Below are 15,057 nucleotides of genomic sequence, written 5' to 3' on the forward strand. Positions count from 1 at the left end.
CCCCCCCCCGCCGCCCCGGGGCGGCCAGTGCCAGGGGGTGCCGGGGAGCTGGAAGCGGAGCCAGAGCACTGCCTGTGCTGTTGATGAAATGCCAAAGGGCGCAGCAAGCAGCCCGGCTGCCGGTGCTGGCCGGAGGGACGGCGGTCCCTGCCCCCAAGGACATGCTGTACTGCTCCTCCCCGCCACCACTGCCTGTCCCAGGCCCCGCTGCACTCGCTGCCCCGGGGATCTGACTGTCCCTGCCTCCCACCACGGGCCCGAGCTCCAGGACAGGAGGCCCAGCCATTCCTTTGTGCATTTATTTAGAAAAACAAACAAACAACACCCCCCCCCCCGCCCCCCCCCAACACAGAACTGACAAACTTTACAGAGGCAACATTGAGGGGCCAAGCCCCAGCCGTACCAGCCGCCACGCCACCACCGGCCACCCCTGCACCACAAGCTCTGCCACGGGGCCACCGCAAAGCAGCAGGACTCAGCCGCGAGGACCCTGCTGGTCCCCAAGGCAGCTAGGCCAAAAGCCGCCCGCAGCTTTCCAGGAGGGGTGGGTTCAGCAGATGGACAGACGGTGGCACAGCACCACTGCCCAGCACCCCGTGCCCCAGGCAAAGCCCCCAGGGCAGCAGGAGCCAGGGTACCGGCAGAGCTGCCAGGCAGCACAAGTGCTGAAGGCGAAGGCACCGGGATACAAGGGACGGGGACAGGCCTGGGGGCAGCACGAGGTGGGGTCCGTGGCACGGCGGCCCCGCTGCCCTCCAGGGAAAGTGCTGGGAGACGTGGGGGGTGCGGGCGTCTTGAAATAAATTAAGGAAATAACCAGAAAGGCAACAGCGGCATGGAGAGCACAAGCCCCTGTCCCCCTGCTCCGGGGAGTGGCTGGGGACCAGCACTGACCTGCCACTCACTGCCAGGCCAGCTGCCCCCCACCATGCCGTCTGTCAGGAGCACCCTGTGTGGCTGCCACTGGCCGCCGGGCTAGCTGTGGAAGGAGCCCACCGGCGGCCGGTGCTGCCAGGGCCCGTCTGCGGGGCAGAGCCCCTGGGGCAGCGCGGTGGGGTCCGAGGCGGGGGGGCTGGTGGCTGACTCCTGGGGCTGGGGCGGCTGCTGGGCACCCGCAGAGGTGAGGTACGTGTTGAGGAGCTGGGCGATCTCGTCCACCTGTGGGGCAGAGGGGACACGCTGGCTCAGCCCGGAGCACCCGGCACGCTGGAGCCCCTGGAGGGAAGAAGGAACGGAGGGACGGCTGCCCCTTACCTGGGAGGTCTCAAAGAGCAGATCCCGGTCCTCCACAGAGAGGCGGAAGGTGCTGCTGTCGGAGGCGCCGAAGGAGGAGATGCGGCCATAGCAGAAGCTGTCCAAGGGCTCAGGCTCCCCCGGCTTGTAGAGCGAGACAGCCTTGGCCCCGATGCCCAGCCACAGCCGCTGGGCCCCAGCTCCCACTGGGCTCTGCGGGGAGAGGGGCATCAGTGCTGCCCGCCGCCAGGGCTGCCCGCCGCCCCCGTGCCCCCGGGGCCTCACCGCGCGTAGATCGACATCGAAGAGCGTGGAGCCGAAGCCAGGCCACTCCCGCACCAGCGCCACGTAGGCAGCCATGGCCTCGGGCCGGCCCATGCCCTGCAGCAGCTTCCACTTCTCCACGATGGCGGCCATGGTGCTGGCCCCCTCCTCTCGCAGGCGGCCCCGCAGGCGCTGGTCCCGCTCCGCCCGCTGCTTGGCCAGCGCCTGGCCCCAGAGCCCGCCGGCCAGCAGCCCTGCGCGCAGCCGGGCCCCCCGGCACTTGGTGGGGGGCCGGCGGCGGGGGGCTGGCAGGCGGGCGTGCAGCACGTGGGGTGGGAAGAGCTCCTCCAGGCGCGGGAAAGGCGCGTGGGTGGAGAAGTCGCTGTTGAGGCTCTGCAGGCGCAGTGCCGCCAGCGTCTGCAGCGTCTCTTCCGACGTGGGCACATAGCCCCGCAGCACCATCTCGTGTGCCTGCGGGAGGGCGGGGTGAGCTGGCACGGCATGGCCACCGCGGCACAGCACGGCCACCGAGGCACAGCCACCCCAGCGTGGCGCAGCGCAGCCAGCCTGGTGTGGCTCTCACCTGCTCGAAGAGGAGGGCGAACTCCAGGCTGTCGCGCGGGACGTTGTCCGTGTCCAGGAAGCCGTAGTGCTTGAAGCAGAGCCGGCACGGCGGGTCCTGCTCCCGCTCCTCCCCAGCCAGGCTGTGGCAAAAGGGACCGGCCCCATCAGCGTGTGGGCAGGTGGGGGGAGGCACCCCCACACCTTCCCCTCCTGCCTATGACTCCCCAGCCCCTCTCCCCCATAGGCAGTAGAGCGGGACGTTTACTTTTCAAACTTGGTGAGGACATCAGCCAGCAGCGTGGCACTGCCCACGGGCTGCTCCCGCCGCCGGGACTGCTCATAGAGGGCAAAGAGGTTGGGGCTCTGGGACAGCCCCAGGCGTGACACCAGCTCCCGGGCCACCTGGGGCGAGACAAAGGCAACCGACGATGACTGCGCGTCCCTGGCCGCGGCGCTCAGGGCTGCAAAGGGACACAGACAGGTCATGGCGGGCAAAGGCAAGTGGCCCCTGGCCCCTCTCCACTGCGGCTCAGCTGGGAGAGACCCACAGGAGCCCCTCGCCTCCCACGGCACGCTGCCCACCCAGCCCCATGTGCTGAAATGTCCCGAGCCCCCTGCCCGGCATGGACATGGCCCCTCACCTCCTCGGCCGTGGTGTGGGAGCTGATGGCCACGCTGCAGGCGGGTGCCCCTGGGCAGTGCACGGTGCAGATCATCTCCTGCCGCCGCATCAGCACCAGGATCTCCTCCAGGGAGGGCACACACTCCCGCCCCTTTGTCTTCCCCAGTGCCTCCCGGATAAAGCAGGCGTACTTGGCCATCTCTGAGGCAGGGAACCGGCTCTCTGTCCTGCAAGAGATGCCAGGACGGTCACAGCGGCACTGACCTGATGGGGGTCCTGGCACCCAGCGAGCTCCCTGCCCGCAGGTGGTGCCCGGCAATTCCGCCGGCACTTGCCTGTCCAAGTGGAAGTGCAGGAAGCGCAGGATGGGCGGGGAGGGCAGGAAGGTGCAGCTCATGCAGGTGAGCAGCTGCCAGTAGTGCAGGTCGCCCTGCCCGCCCGGCGCCGGCGGCTCCGTGGTCTGCTTCACCAGCTGGCAGTAGATCTCGTCCACCAGCGGCGGCAGGTCCAGGCAGGTCTGCAGGACGCCCTGCATCAGCGGCACTGGGTCCCGCTCCGCCTCCAGCTGCTGCAGTGAGTTGAAGAGCTTCACAGCCTCGTCACGCAGTGTGGTGTAGCTGCGGGGGCCAGGGGCTGCAGGACAGGATGGGGGTTAACAGTCCCGTGGGCTTTCCCAGGGGGCCCAGCCCAGCACCTGCCCACCCTGCACAGCCCCCAGCCCGGCCATCACGCCTGCCAGCTGGGGTCGTGGGACCAGGCTTTGCATCCCCCTGCCCATCCCTCACCTCTTTGGTCCAGGCTGCCGTAGGGGAATGGCAGCAGGGGAGCGTAGAGGGGGCTGCTGGTGTAGCGCAGGATCGGGTTGCAGCGGTAGATCTGCTCCAGGACCTCGGGGCTGCCGCAGTTCTCCTGTGAGGACAAAGGGATGGCAGCAGCTGCCGAGGGGCTGCCCGGCACAGGCACCTGCACCAGGGCAGGCGAGGTCCCGACTGTCCGTCGCGGTCCCGGCTCTGCCAACCGCTGCAGGCGCGAGCAGCCCTGTGCCATGGGCTCACCTCAATGTCACGCATGAGCAGCTGGGTGGGCGTCTGGACAGGTGCTTTGCTGTCGATGACCTTCTGCACCGCACACACCCAGTGCACGGCCTCGTTCAGGTGTTCCGTGTACAGGCGGTAGCAATGCTTCCTGCCAAACACTGTCACGCTCCAGTAGCCTGCAAGGGACAGACAGCTCACCTGCTGCCCACCGGCACCCTTGCCCAAGGACCCCCGCCCCAGCTGGGCCACTCAGCACCCCGGGGCTCAGCACAGCCCCTCCTGCGGGCAATGGAGGCCTCCTGGGGCTGGGAGGGTGACGCAGAGCACAAGGGGCTGCAAAGGTGCAGCCCAACCGAGGGGTACCGGCACCTTACCCGTCTCCTTGTAGGTCTGCTTGTCCGGCCACAGCACAGAGCAGAGGCTGGTGAGCACGAGGGAGCCCAGCCGCCGGGCCCCCTTCTCATTGCTGCTGTAGTAGTCCAGGGAGTCGGGAGTCAGCACGAACCAGTACTTCCGAGGCCGGATCCAGGGGGTCTTCACGCCGCCCCGCACCTCCCGCTGCAGCCAGCCTGGGAAGGGGAAGCCTCAGCCCCTGCCACCGGCACCATCTGCCCCACTGGCTCTCCGGTGCAGGGCAGGGTCTGCCCACTCCCTGCCAGCCCAGCCAGTGCCCCCTGCCCCTCTGGGGCAGGATCCAGCCACAGTCGGGGCACAATCCTGCCAGCCCTGGCTTTGCCCCAGCTACTCCGGAGGCAGAGGCCCCAGTGCCCCAGCCCAGTTGTGCCCACCTTTCACAAGAGCGTCAGGGTCATCCTCCACTGGCCCTGGGCCCTTCTCCACGATGAGGCTGCGCATCTCCTCCGCAACGAGCAGGGACCTGGGGACAACACGGGGCTGAGCTTGGGTGCCCGCGGGAGCCTCCCATGGCCCCTGAGTGGGGACCTGGCCCGGGGGCTGGAGTGAGCCAGGTCCTGAGGGGCTCCAGGCACCCCACAACCCCATGGTGGGAACGCAGCAGAGCCATCGGGTGCAGATGACCCTGGCTAAAAATAAGCTGTTTGCAGTCACGGCCCTGCCAAGGAATTCGGAAAATGAACAACCAGGAAGGAATGTTGGCAGCAGTGTCGGCACTGGGAGGACGGGGAGCAAGCAGGCCCCTGTGCCCCAGCACCCCATCGCCCCGGGCACACACTGCCCCAAGGCATGGCCTCTGCTGGGGACACGGCCCGGCAGAGCCTCCTGGCCCAGGAGGAGCCATGCGCAGCCCCCATTGGCTAAGCGTGTGGCAGCCAAGCCATCTGGCATGGCAGAGGGATGGAGACGTGCCCAAGGATGCACTAGGGATGGGGACCGAGTGCAGCAGTCCTGGCTGTGCCATCCTCTGCTCTAGCCGATAGACGGGCACAGCATGGTGCCGGCCCCATGGGCAGGATGGTACGGCGCACAACAGCACCAGAGCATCTGCCCATGGCGTGCCAGGACCCCAGCTCCCACAGCACCATGCGAGGGACGTGACGGGATGTCCAGCGGGCCAGAGGCAGGGTTTCACTCACCGCTCCGAGCCACTGCTGCTGCGGGTGGGCTGGCTCAGGCTCACCTCCAGGGACCCCTGGGGAGGAAGGAGATGTCTCAGACCCACAGTCACCACCTGGCACCCCCGAACATCCCCCCAGTGACTGCTCGCCTCCTCGCCAGCCCAGTGCCAGGCCCAGAAGGACAGGCTTCCATCCTGCTGCCACAGGGCAGGGAGCTCCGGTGCCCCCACAGCTGTGGCAGGAGCCAGGGCTGCAGCTGGGGCACCCCAGGGGCGCGGGGGCAGCCGCCGGGCATGTTGGCTGCGTGTCCTCAGCTGACCTGGCAGGCTGAATACCGTGCAGAATTGCACAAGGTCAGTGCTGAGTAATACGCTTACGGCACAAAGTCCCATTGTAATGGGGCCGCTGACTTCCTGCCTGCGGCGGTGGGACACGGCACAGGGAAGTCCCTGGCCCTGCAGCGGGATGGGGACCGGTTCCTCCTCGCGCAGCACAACTTGACGTGGACGGTGCCACTCACATGATGACCCTGGCACACGTGCTGGGACACGAGGCAGAGCCCAGGCACGGGCAGGCACCGGGTTGGGCAGGGTGCCCCGGCAGAGCAGGGTGCGGGGATGTGGCAGCGCTGGCGGAAGGTACCCTGGGAGATGCACGGGCGCTCTTGCCAGCTGCAGCCCATCGGGGCAGCTGGAGGTGCGACAGGCCAGAGCATGCCACGAAACGCCAAGAAAAAGAGACGGCTGCTAAAAATAGTGGCAGGGAGGGGGGAGCTGCTGCAGGTACGGCTGCGCCGCGGGGCAGGGCCGGGTGCCACTGACCCGTGGCATTAAGGGCACCTGTCGCGCAGCGCTGGCGCCTGTGCACGGGGCCAGCTCCTCCAGCGACCGTCCTGCTGCTGAGGCCAGGGAGGGCCCCGCGCACTCCTGCACAGCTGTGGGCACGGAGACAGTGCCCAGCTCCTCACCCGCGGGAGGAGGAGGCGGCGGTGGCGGCCAGCTCCTTCTCGGGGATATAAATAAACAGGAGAGGAGCCACGGCAGCAGTGCCGGGGTAGCTGCTCCCACGCTCCCAGGAAGGGGTGGCCAGCACTGCGGGTTTCCAAGGACCCCCCGGCCACAGAGAAAGGCTCCCTGGGGAGCTGGCGTCACAGCCGCCCACGCCAGGCTGGACCTCCGGAGCTACCGTGGCCCATGGGACACAGGAAGCCCAAAGACGGCTCCTGCCATTGCCGTGCCCTTGGCATTGCCGCCGGTGCCCAGAGGGCCCAGCTCCAGCTCTGCCACTGTCCTCGCTGCCCGCCGTCCCCTGGGGCGGGCTATGCTGGAAGAGGACCTGCTGCCAGGGGACAGCCAGTGTGGGGGGCTCAGGGCCACCCCCAGGCCTGCACAGCCAGGGCAGCCCAGCGGCAGCAGGGCCGCGCTGCAGACCTTGCGGCGGGCAGGGAGAGAAGTGCTGCAGCAAGTGGGATGGGGCTGTCACCACCCCCCATGTCCCCTCCAGGCCGGGACATGACCCCATGGCTCCGGGTGCAAGAGGCAGCCGGGACCAGCAGGAGGAACCCCTGGGAGCCGGGGTTCCCCCCACTGCCCCGCGCTATCAGCCATCCTCCACACAGCCCAGCCGGAGGAAGCGCCGGTTTCCGCCACTCAGCTTCCCTAAACAGAGGAAGCAGCCGGAGCGGGGAGATCCAGGCCTGCTCCCCGCGCCCGGCACGTGCTCCCCGGGCGCTGGCTGCCGGGAACAGTCCCGGCCTGCTCCGGCAGGCCTGTGCAGAGCCGTGGCCGGTCCCTTCGCACCTCGGCCAACCTGACCTCGGCGGCGGCACAGGGCAGGTACAGCCCCGGTGCGGGATGTGGCACCGCCAGCCCCACGGCTCCTGCCCCGAGGAGCCTGCAAAGGCAGGGCAGTGCGGGCAGGGCAGCACCCGACTCTGCCGGCAGCTCCGCTGGCGGCTCCGCTGCCCCGCCGGCCTTGCAGCACCACGGCTTCGGCTGCACCCCAGCACCCGACGGGCGCCCGGGTCCCGTCACCACGGCATCCCAGGATCCCACCGGCAGCGGCCCCTGCACCCCTCGGCTCTGCCCTGCGGGCTCCGGGACCCCCAATGCCCGCCCGGAGGCTGCCCCAAGACGGCGGCTCCCCCGGGCCGACCCCCACCCCCCCCGCCTCCTCCGCGCCCCGCGGGGACCCCCCAGCCGGCGGCGGGGACGCACCAAGGGCAGCCCGGGCGGCGGTACCGGCGGGGACGTGCCCGGGCAGGCGGCGGCGGAGCTCGCCGGGGCGACGGGGACCGGGCCGAGCCGGGCAGCGCCGCCGAGCGCGGGGCCCGGTGCCGGACGGCCGCGCCGAGCGGGGCAGAGCCGGGCGGGAGGAGCCGCGCACCGCCGGTACCGCCGCGCCGTGCCCAGCCGCGGCTCCAGTGCCCGTCCCGGAGCCGGTGCCGGCCCCACCTGGTCTCCCTGGGCGCGGAGCTCGAAGGACGCCTCCTCCTCCTCCTCGGCCTCGCCGTCCGCCTCCCGGTCTGCCTCGCCGTAGTCCCGCCGCAGCAGCGTGAAGCCCTGCCGGCAGCACAGCAGCCACCACAGCCCGCCCGGGAACGGCATCGCCGCGCCGGCACCGGACGGGACGGGACGGGACGGGACCGGCCCGCCCGCGCCGCGCACCGGCCGCCGCCGCCGCCGCCGCCGCCGGGACCGGCCCCGCCGCCGCCCCGGGCGGGCCGGACCCGGCGCGTCACTGGCCCCCGCCAATCGCCGCGCGCGGCCCGGGGCGGAGCCAGCACGCCCGGGGCGGCGGGGCCGCCGCTTGCGTCATGTGCCGGGCGGGGGCGCGCGCGCCGAACGGGGGGAGCTCCGGGGGCGCCGCACGGCCGGGCTGCGACAAGGCCGGTGCTACCGCAGCCACCGCCGGCACGGCGCGCCGGCCACCTCCCGCACCCGGAGTGGGCACCGGCACCGCGTGCAGCCCACCGGCACCGGCACCTGGCACAGGCCCCGTGCCAGGCGGAGTGCGCTGGTTCCAGCAGCCCCGGGGTTTCACTGGCCACGGCGTCGAGCTGCCCCGCGGCACCGGCGCCACGTGCTGCCCCAGCCCCTCCGCGCTGCAGCACCAGCGCCCGACCCGGGAAGGCGGCTCAGCCCTGCACGGTGCCGAGCCGTGTGCCAGCGGGCAGCACCACAGGCTGCCGGTGCAGGCAGGGGCTCCGCAGGCTGGAGGGCACCGTGCTCGGGCAGGCCTGTCCTGCCGGGCCTCGTGGTGCCTTCCCACGCGAGGGGCTGGCAGAGGGGGCTTGTGGCAGAGTCACACCTGGTGCCACAGTGAAGCGGCACGGCTCGGCTCAGCCCTGGGCCCTGCCCAGCGGCAGAGGGTCCGCAGCACTCTCAAGCCGTGGGTGCCGTGGCGGTGCCCGCGTCCCAGCCCCACTCCTGGAGCCCCAGAAGGGGTTAAGCACATCGGCCGCAGCTCTGGCTTTGCTACAGCTATTGGGTCAACACTGTCTCTGGGAGCCCGTGGAGCTGGGATGCGCACGCAGGAAGTGCCGGCTGCCAGCTCTCCTCCCACGCATCCAGCGCTGGGCCTGTGCCGGGGGCTGAGCCCTGCTGTGGGGCCGGCAGGGCAGCTGGGACAGGCACGGGCACCGGCGCTGAACCCGCCAGCCATGGGGTGGGAAGAAACCAGTGTGGGGCCGGGCAACGCGGGGAGATGGTGGCACAGCTGTGGGGCAGCCCCAGGTGCAGCTGTGGGGCCAGTTCTGGGGCCAACCCCGGCACTGCCATAGGGCCAGCGGAGGAAGGGAGCGAGGCCACCCGAGGCCGCAGGCCAGGCAGGGAGCGGGGGCAGCTGTGCTGCTGGGCCAAGTACTGCCCAAATCCGGCCCTTGCTCCCTGCCAGTGGCAGGGTCAGTGGAGGACTGCGGGGGCCAGGGGCCCATCACCCTGGCTCTGCAACTGCTGCGTGGGGATGCAGCTGCAGTTCCTGAGTCAGCGGTAATTGCGTTCTGGGCCCAGCAGTAGATGAAGTGTCCAGGATGGCTTCTCCCACTTAGCACTGGGCTAAGCCCGAGCAGGAGCCTGGGGGCGAGTGGGAAGCAGCCTCCAGCCCTGGCAGAACCAGGAGGAGCTTCCCTGCACATCCAGCTCTGCTGTGGAGACCCCATGAGCAGCTGCGCCACAGCCAGGCCCCATTCCGCTCCTGGGACCCCGGAGCGCTTCTTCAGCCAGGCCCGGTGTGGGGGGCTGCCGTACAGCCTCAGGCGTTGCCAGACCCTGGCCCTGTGCCGCTCGGCACGGTGCCAGCCCCGTGGGGGCGAGGGTGTCTGCTGGGCCGTGACAGTCCCAGTGGCAGTGCCCTGGCCCCGTGGGAGGTGGGAACCGCTGGGCCGGGATTTGCCCGGGCAGAGGAGCTTGTGGGGGAGGTGAGGAGCAGGGAGGAAAGTCCCTCTGGCCCTTCGGACCCCTCTGCCCCGGGAGGGGGTTTCCAACCGGACCCAGGGCACGTTTTTCCAGGGGGGCCTCTGCTGTCACCAACCCTGGGGACTCCCAGCCCCCTCTGGCACCCTGCCAGCGGCGACGGTGGCCTGGTCTCTGCTGCCGCCTCGGCCAGGGGCTGTGCTGTGCTGGGGGGGGTGACCCCCGCTCCTGCCCCTAGCCGCCCCCTCCGACTGCCCAGGCCAGGCCGGGGCCGCCGGGGCCACCGCGGGGCTGGGGCTGCCGGGCCCGGGCCCGGAGATGCCCCCACCCCGCCCCGGAGCCGCCGTGGCGCCGGTGCCGTTCCCCGGGCCGTCGCCCCCCGCACGCCCCCGCGGAGCCCCCGCTCCCCGTCCCGGTCCCTCCGTCCCCAGCCTGTCCCCCGCCCGCTCCCCGGCTGCCGGAGCCCCGGCTGGGCGCCCGCCCCGTGTCCGGGGGAGCCCGGGCAGGGCACAGGCAGGGGACGGGCAGCGCACGGCAGGAAGCGCGGGGTTCTGCTGCCGCCTGCAGGCATCTCCCGGCCAGCGCCGGTGGGCAGGGGCAGGGGCAGGCGCGGGGCCGCCCCCCCACTCCCCGGCCCCGGCCCAGCAAACCGCCCCCCCGGCAGCCCCGGCCCGCACGGAGACGGCGCTCGCCCAGCGGGGCTCAACCGGGGTTTATTGTGAGCGTGGGAACAAGCTGCCCGGGCCCCGCTGCGTGCACCCACCGTGCCGAGCTCACCGGCACCGCACCGTCCCCCCAGATCACGCGTGACATTGCACGGCCCCCCGCAGCACGCGTGACATTGCACGCCCCCCCAGATCACGCGTGACATTGCACGGTCCCGCCAGCCCGGCCGTTCGCGGGGCAGCAGAGGCGCTCGCAGTGCGCACGCGTGCTGCGGGGCTCACTCTGCCCACGCGTGTGCGGGCACCGTGCGGGTTGTCCGGTGCTGCCGCTGCCAGGCCGCTCTGCCGGGGCCCGGGGCAGGTCCGTGCACGGAGGAGGCTCTCCCCGGGGGGCCGGTCCCTGCCCCGGCCGTGGGCGCAGTGTCCCTACACCACGTCCTGGCAGGTGGAGAGTGATGTCCGCTGGCGGGGACTGGGGCAGCTGGGGCAGCGTGGCTCGAGGGGCCCCACGCACCCGGCATCACTGGCCAGGAGCCACAGCTCCCGGCGGAAGCGCTGGCCCAGGAAGGCGTAGAGCAGGGGGTTGAGGCAGCAGCGCAGGTACGCCAGCCCGCCGGTGACCAGCAGTGCCAGGTCCTTGCGGCGGCTCTGGGCACAGCTCACCTCCCAGCTGGCCAGCAGCTCGGCCGCGTCCAGCAGCACCATCAGGCTGTGGGGCAGCTGCAGGGCCACAAACACCAGCACGAGGGCCAGCAGCACCCGCAGCGCCCGGTGGGGCTGGGCGCCACGGGCTGCCAGCAGAGTTCGGGCTATGGCCGCATAGCAGCTCGCCATCACCAGGAAGGGCACCGCGAAGCCCAGCACGACCTGCACCAGGTTGGTGGCCCCCCGGGCCGCCCGCGAGACTGCGCGGGGGAAGACGACATGACAGATCCGGAGGTCCTGGTGCTGCTCCGCTTGGCTGTAGATGAACTGGGGCAGCGCCAGCAGCGTGGCCAGCAGCCAGGCCAGCCCCACCGTCAGCCAACCGTGGCGGCGAGCCCGTGGGCGCAGGCGACAGGCGGCCGGCACCCGCACGATGGCCACGTAGCGGTCCACGCTGATGCAGGTGAGGAAGAGGAAGCCGCTGTAGAAGTTGAGGGCGTAGAGGCCCTGCAATGCCTTGCAGGTGGCCGTGCCCGTGGACCAGCCCTGCAGCGTGCCGGTGACGGCAAAGGGCAGCGTCAGGAGCAGCAGGAGGTCAGACAGGGCAAGGTGCAGGAGGCAGACGTCAGTGATGCTGTGTGCCTGGCGGTAGCGGGTGTGCGTGAGCAGCACCAGCCCATTCCCCACCATGCCCAGCAGTGAGAGCAGCAGGTAGACGGCAGGCTGGTAGGTGCGGGCAAAGCCCTGCACTGCCTGCTTCTCACAGAGCTCGGGCAGCATGCCGTCCTCCCATGAGTACCCATCCTCCCAGGGGTAGAAGTCAGTGGTGGCGGTCAGCTCCATTGAGACGGGGCTGGGGGTCACCTGCACAGAGGGAGGCTGAGTGAAGGATGCTCGGAGGCATCAGCCTGGCCACAGCGTACAGTGCACCGCACCCAGGGCAGCCCTCCTCCACCCAGCCCTGCTGTGGGGAGCCCTGGGCGTGCCACGGCCCCAGACCCCACACTTGGGGTGGTTTCTGTCTCACACCCACTCCAAGGCAGTGGGAGGTTCGCCGCACTCAGTCATTGCGAGAGCGACCACACACTTCCCGAGGAGCTGCCTGCGGCACAGAACTGGTGGGGAGACGTGACCCCAGCCATGGCGGCCCCAGCACAGCACCATGTCCCACAAACTAACTGTGCACCCACTGTGGGGGACCTGCTTCTGACGTCCCCTGGGGCTCAGCACCCAGCCCATGGCCCCAGTTGCCCTGTGCAGCCAGGCCTCAGGGCTCAATGACGGCATCTGCAGGTGGGTGCTTTGGGCAGATCCCCACGCACACCCTTGGGGACGTGTCCAAAACACCCCCCTCATGCACCACCCTGGGGGACCCAGTGCCAGAGCAGGCTGACTTCCCATCAGCTCCCCCAGCCCCTTCCCTGCTCCGGGCCCCAGGGACCTGGAGCACCAGGTGCTGCCCTGCGTTCTCTGGGGCTTTGTCTTTCAGCCCAAACCCACACAGCTCACAGAACCATTTAAAAGCAACAAGAAAAGCCAGCGAGGGGGGGTCCCTGCCTGACCCTCCAGCGAACCCCTCACCCAGCGCCCCCTTACCTGCTCCTGCATTGCGTGGTGGGACCTTTCCCCTTGCCAGTGGGTCTGAAGCTGCTGGCGTCTCAGCGCTTTGCAACCTGTGGTTTGACCACGTGCCTCTCCTGATACTGAGAGCGGTTCAGAGCACAAGCCCAGCCCCAGGGGAAGAAGGTGAGGAGGCAGATGCGACCCCACTCCGAAGCCTGTCCTGCATGTTTTACTTTGTGGCTAGCATCTGCGCGCCAGGGACAGAAATAGCAGCTCTGCTCAGCCCCTGTCACGCAGGGCTGGGGGACAAGCCCAGGAGAGCCCGGCCGGGGGGACCGGGGTCTGGCTGAGGGCACCCAGCACATGCAGGAGACCCCAGCCTGCCCTGGGGCTGTTTGCAGCTCCTGCCCCGTAGGGACTGCTTCTGCAGAGGAAGAGGGGAGGCTGGAGGCAAGAGGGCCAAGGAGCAGAGCGTGGGCTCTTGCTGAGCAGGGCCACAGGCAGGACACTGGTCCAGCAGGCCCAGCAGAGCCGCGTCCGGTCCAGGAACAGTCCTGATGGGAAGTGTGGTGGTTCCAGGAACTGGGGGGGTTGCTGGTGCAGGGTGCCCCCCTCGCTCAGGGGTCCCAGCCCTGCACTGCACCCCTGTGCCTCTGCACCCCCACAACCCCATGCCTCCGTGCCCCCGCACCCCTGTGGCGCTGGGCAGGCGCGTTGCTGGTTGTTGACAAGAAAATTTCCAACTCCTCATTAAGAGACAGATTAGTTTCTGTGGGGCAGAGGCCCCACTTTCCTCTCCCCAGGGGGGAGCAAATTGATCCCCGGCTTTAATTGGTTTTAGGCTGTTTGCTGCGGTAATCCCTCAATCCCCCTTTCTCCCTGCTACAGCTGTCTTTGCTGTAGCTTATCCCAGCTCTGCCCTCGGCCCTCCTGCTGCCTCCAGCCAGGCGTGGGGAGCAGGCAGGATCCCTGCCATCCCTGGGAGCTCGCTGCCAGCACTGGTGGCGTGGCGGGACCATGGAACTGCTGCAGCCTGGCTGGAGAGCAGCTGGGCAGAGGCAGCCTGGTCCTTGGGCCACGGGGTGTCCCCAGGGCTCTTTGCTGGAGGGTCTCTCCCCCTCCCCTGCACTTCCTGCAGCACAAGGACGCTGGCTGCAGACCTCCACTCTGTGCTGGCTCGGGGGGGCCATCCTGCATCCTGGGGGAAGGGGAGGGTGGAGGGTCCTGGGCAAATGCTGGCCCTACGGTCAGCTGTGGGTGCACAGCAGGGACCCTGCGTGCCCCTGCTGGGGCTGTCACAGACCTGACCCAGCACAGGGACGGGACATGGGGCTGTGGCTGGAGCAGGCAGCACCTCTGGAGTGTCAGGATAAGGCCAGGTGAGGCTGTGCCTCTCCTGGGGATGGACCTGCACGTGCTGTGAGGGTCTGGGGGACAGGAAGGCTGGCGCCCACAGCCCTGGCACACAGCTCCTGGTAGCAGAACTCCTAGTGTGCCGTCAGCTGCCCTGCAGCCCTGCCACACCTGGGGCTTTCTGTTCCCTCTTTTGCCCGCCAGCCCCGGCCTCAGCTCTGCCTGCTCAGGAAGCGGCCCCAGCACTGACTGCCCGCAGGTGACAGCCGCACTGCCCTGCCCGGCGGCAGCCAGGTGCCCGGCACAATGCTGCCAGGCCTGGTGCAGCGCCCTCATGCCAGCAGCGTGGAGCTGCCTGCGCTGAGCACAGCCAGGCCAGGCTCCTGCCCAGCACCAGGACCCTGCTTGGACCCAGTGGCCCCTGGTGTATCCCTATCCCTTGGGCCTGGGCTTGGGGTGCTGCACAGGGCTCCTGGGAGAGGGGGACTCCCTGCAGAGCTGGGGGACACACACAGGGCATCACGGGGTCTGGGAGGCAGGCAGCATATGTAGGCCACGTGTCTGCCAGCCCCCCCGTCCACCTCCGTGGATGTCTGGGGATGTTTAGGAACAGACACGGGCTAAATCCCATCTTCGGCACAGGCTAAATCCTGTCTTCGGCACCACTGGAGAGACGGGCGACCCCGAAACCCGCAGGCCTTAATCTGTGGCTTGATTACAAACTGCCGCCACATCTGCTGCGGGAGGGCTGGTGGGCACCGCTCCAACCCCCCCCCCCCCCCCCCCCCGCCGCTGCCGCCGCAGGTGCTGGGCGCCTGGGCCATGTCTGGGGGGGTCGGGTCTGTGGAGGGGGGCTATGCTGCCCGCCCCGGGGGGGGCTCGGGGCGGGGCTGAGCACAGGGAGGCCCGGGAGCCGCGCGGGAACCGGTGATGCCCGGGGTGCTCCCTGCACGGCCCCGCTCGCGTCCGTCCCACGCCGCGAGCTGCCCGTGCCCCGCTCTGCCCACGCAACCCCGCCCCGACCGCACCGAGGCCTCGAGCCGTGGCCCGGAGGCAGCCCGGGGCTGCCGTTCCCCCTCCCCCGCCCCGCTCTGGGACGGGGCCGACGGGGCCGAGGACCGGGGGGACCGGGTTCCCGGCGGGAGCATCCCTCGGGAGCGCGGC

The 15,057-nt window shown here is 70.2% G+C and overlaps 3 protein-coding genes across 6 annotated transcripts; 1 reads left to right on the forward strand and 2 right to left on the reverse strand.

Annotated features, from left to right (window-relative positions):
- Window positions 1–224: 224 nt before the first annotated feature.
- Window positions 225–7,930, reverse strand: PLEKHH3 (pleckstrin homology, MyTH4 and FERM domain containing H3). Of its 4 annotated transcripts, XM_049800683.1 has the most exons (13): window positions 7,709–7,930; window positions 5,274–5,329; window positions 4,509–4,597; window positions 4,095–4,289; window positions 3,739–3,896; window positions 3,469–3,592; window positions 3,019–3,316; window positions 2,703–2,910; window positions 2,327–2,463; window positions 2,081–2,201; window positions 1,519–1,968; window positions 1,255–1,446; window positions 253–1,158 (listed from the first exon to the last, which is right to left on the reverse strand). In XM_049800683.1, exons 1-13 carry the CDS (start codon window positions 7,859–7,861, stop codon window positions 976–978), a joined length of 2,364 nt encoding a protein of 787 aa, XP_049656640.1. In that variant the 5' UTR covers window positions 7,862–7,930; the 3' UTR covers window positions 253–975. The 4 variants fall into 4 exon arrangements, with proteins under 4 accessions (XP_049656637.1, XP_049656638.1, XP_049656639.1 ...); XM_049800681.1 differs by lacking the exon at window positions 7,709–7,930 and having other exon boundaries at window positions 230–1,158; window positions 5,274–5,665; XM_049800682.1 differs by having other exon boundaries at window positions 232–1,158; window positions 1,255–1,968.
- A 140-nt stretch (window positions 7,931–8,070) lies between these two features.
- Window positions 8,071–9,271, forward strand: LOC126038820 (skin secretory protein xP2-like). The gene is made up of 2 exons (XM_049801108.1): window positions 8,071–8,921; window positions 9,037–9,271. Exons 1-2 carry the CDS (start codon window positions 8,071–8,073, stop codon window positions 9,269–9,271), a joined length of 1,086 nt encoding a protein of 361 aa, XP_049657065.1.
- Window positions 9,272–10,587: 1,316 nt separating this feature from the next.
- CCR10 (C-C motif chemokine receptor 10) lies at window positions 10,588–12,585 on the reverse strand. The gene is made up of 2 exons (XM_049800372.1): window positions 12,574–12,585; window positions 10,588–11,841 (listed from the first exon to the last, which is right to left on the reverse strand). The coding sequence occupies exons 1-2, from the start codon at window positions 12,583–12,585 to the stop codon at window positions 10,759–10,761; spliced, it is 1,095 nt and encodes a 364-aa protein (XP_049656329.1). The 3' UTR covers window positions 10,588–10,758.
- Between the last annotated feature and the right edge of the window lie 2,472 nt (window positions 12,586–15,057).

The sequence above is a fragment of the Accipiter gentilis genome, chromosome 5, assembly GCF_929443795.1.
Source record: "Accipiter gentilis chromosome 5, bAccGen1.1, whole genome shotgun sequence".
In the NCBI taxonomy this organism is placed as follows: Eukaryota; Metazoa; Chordata; class Aves; order Accipitriformes; family Accipitridae; genus Astur; species Astur gentilis.

What these genes read in the sequence shown, in the direction of transcription:
- PLEKHH3 (XM_049800680.1), bottom strand. Translation starts at nt 5,647, where the DNA reads ATGGGACTTTGTGCCGTAAGCGTATTACTCAGCACTGACCTTGTGCAA. An exon ending in CCCTGACGCTCTTGTGAAAG is followed by an intron (nt 4,290 to 4,508) that starts GTGGGCACAACT and finishes TCCCCTTCCCAG; the next exon opens with GCTGGCTGCAGCGGGAGGTG. An exon ending in GTCCTCACCAAGTTTGAAAA is followed by an intron (nt 2,202 to 2,326) that starts GTAAACGTCCCG and finishes CTTTTGCCACAG; the next exon opens with CCTGGCTGGGGAGGAGCGGG.
- LOC126038820 (XM_049801108.1), top strand. Translation starts at nt 8,071, where the DNA reads ATGTGCCGGGCGGGGGCGCGCGCGCCGAACGGGGGGAGCTCCGGGGGC. An exon ending in CTGAACCCGCCAGCCATGGG is followed by an intron (nt 8,922 to 9,036) that starts GTGGGAAGAAAC and finishes GCACTGCCATAG; the next exon opens with GGCCAGCGGAGGAAGGGAGC.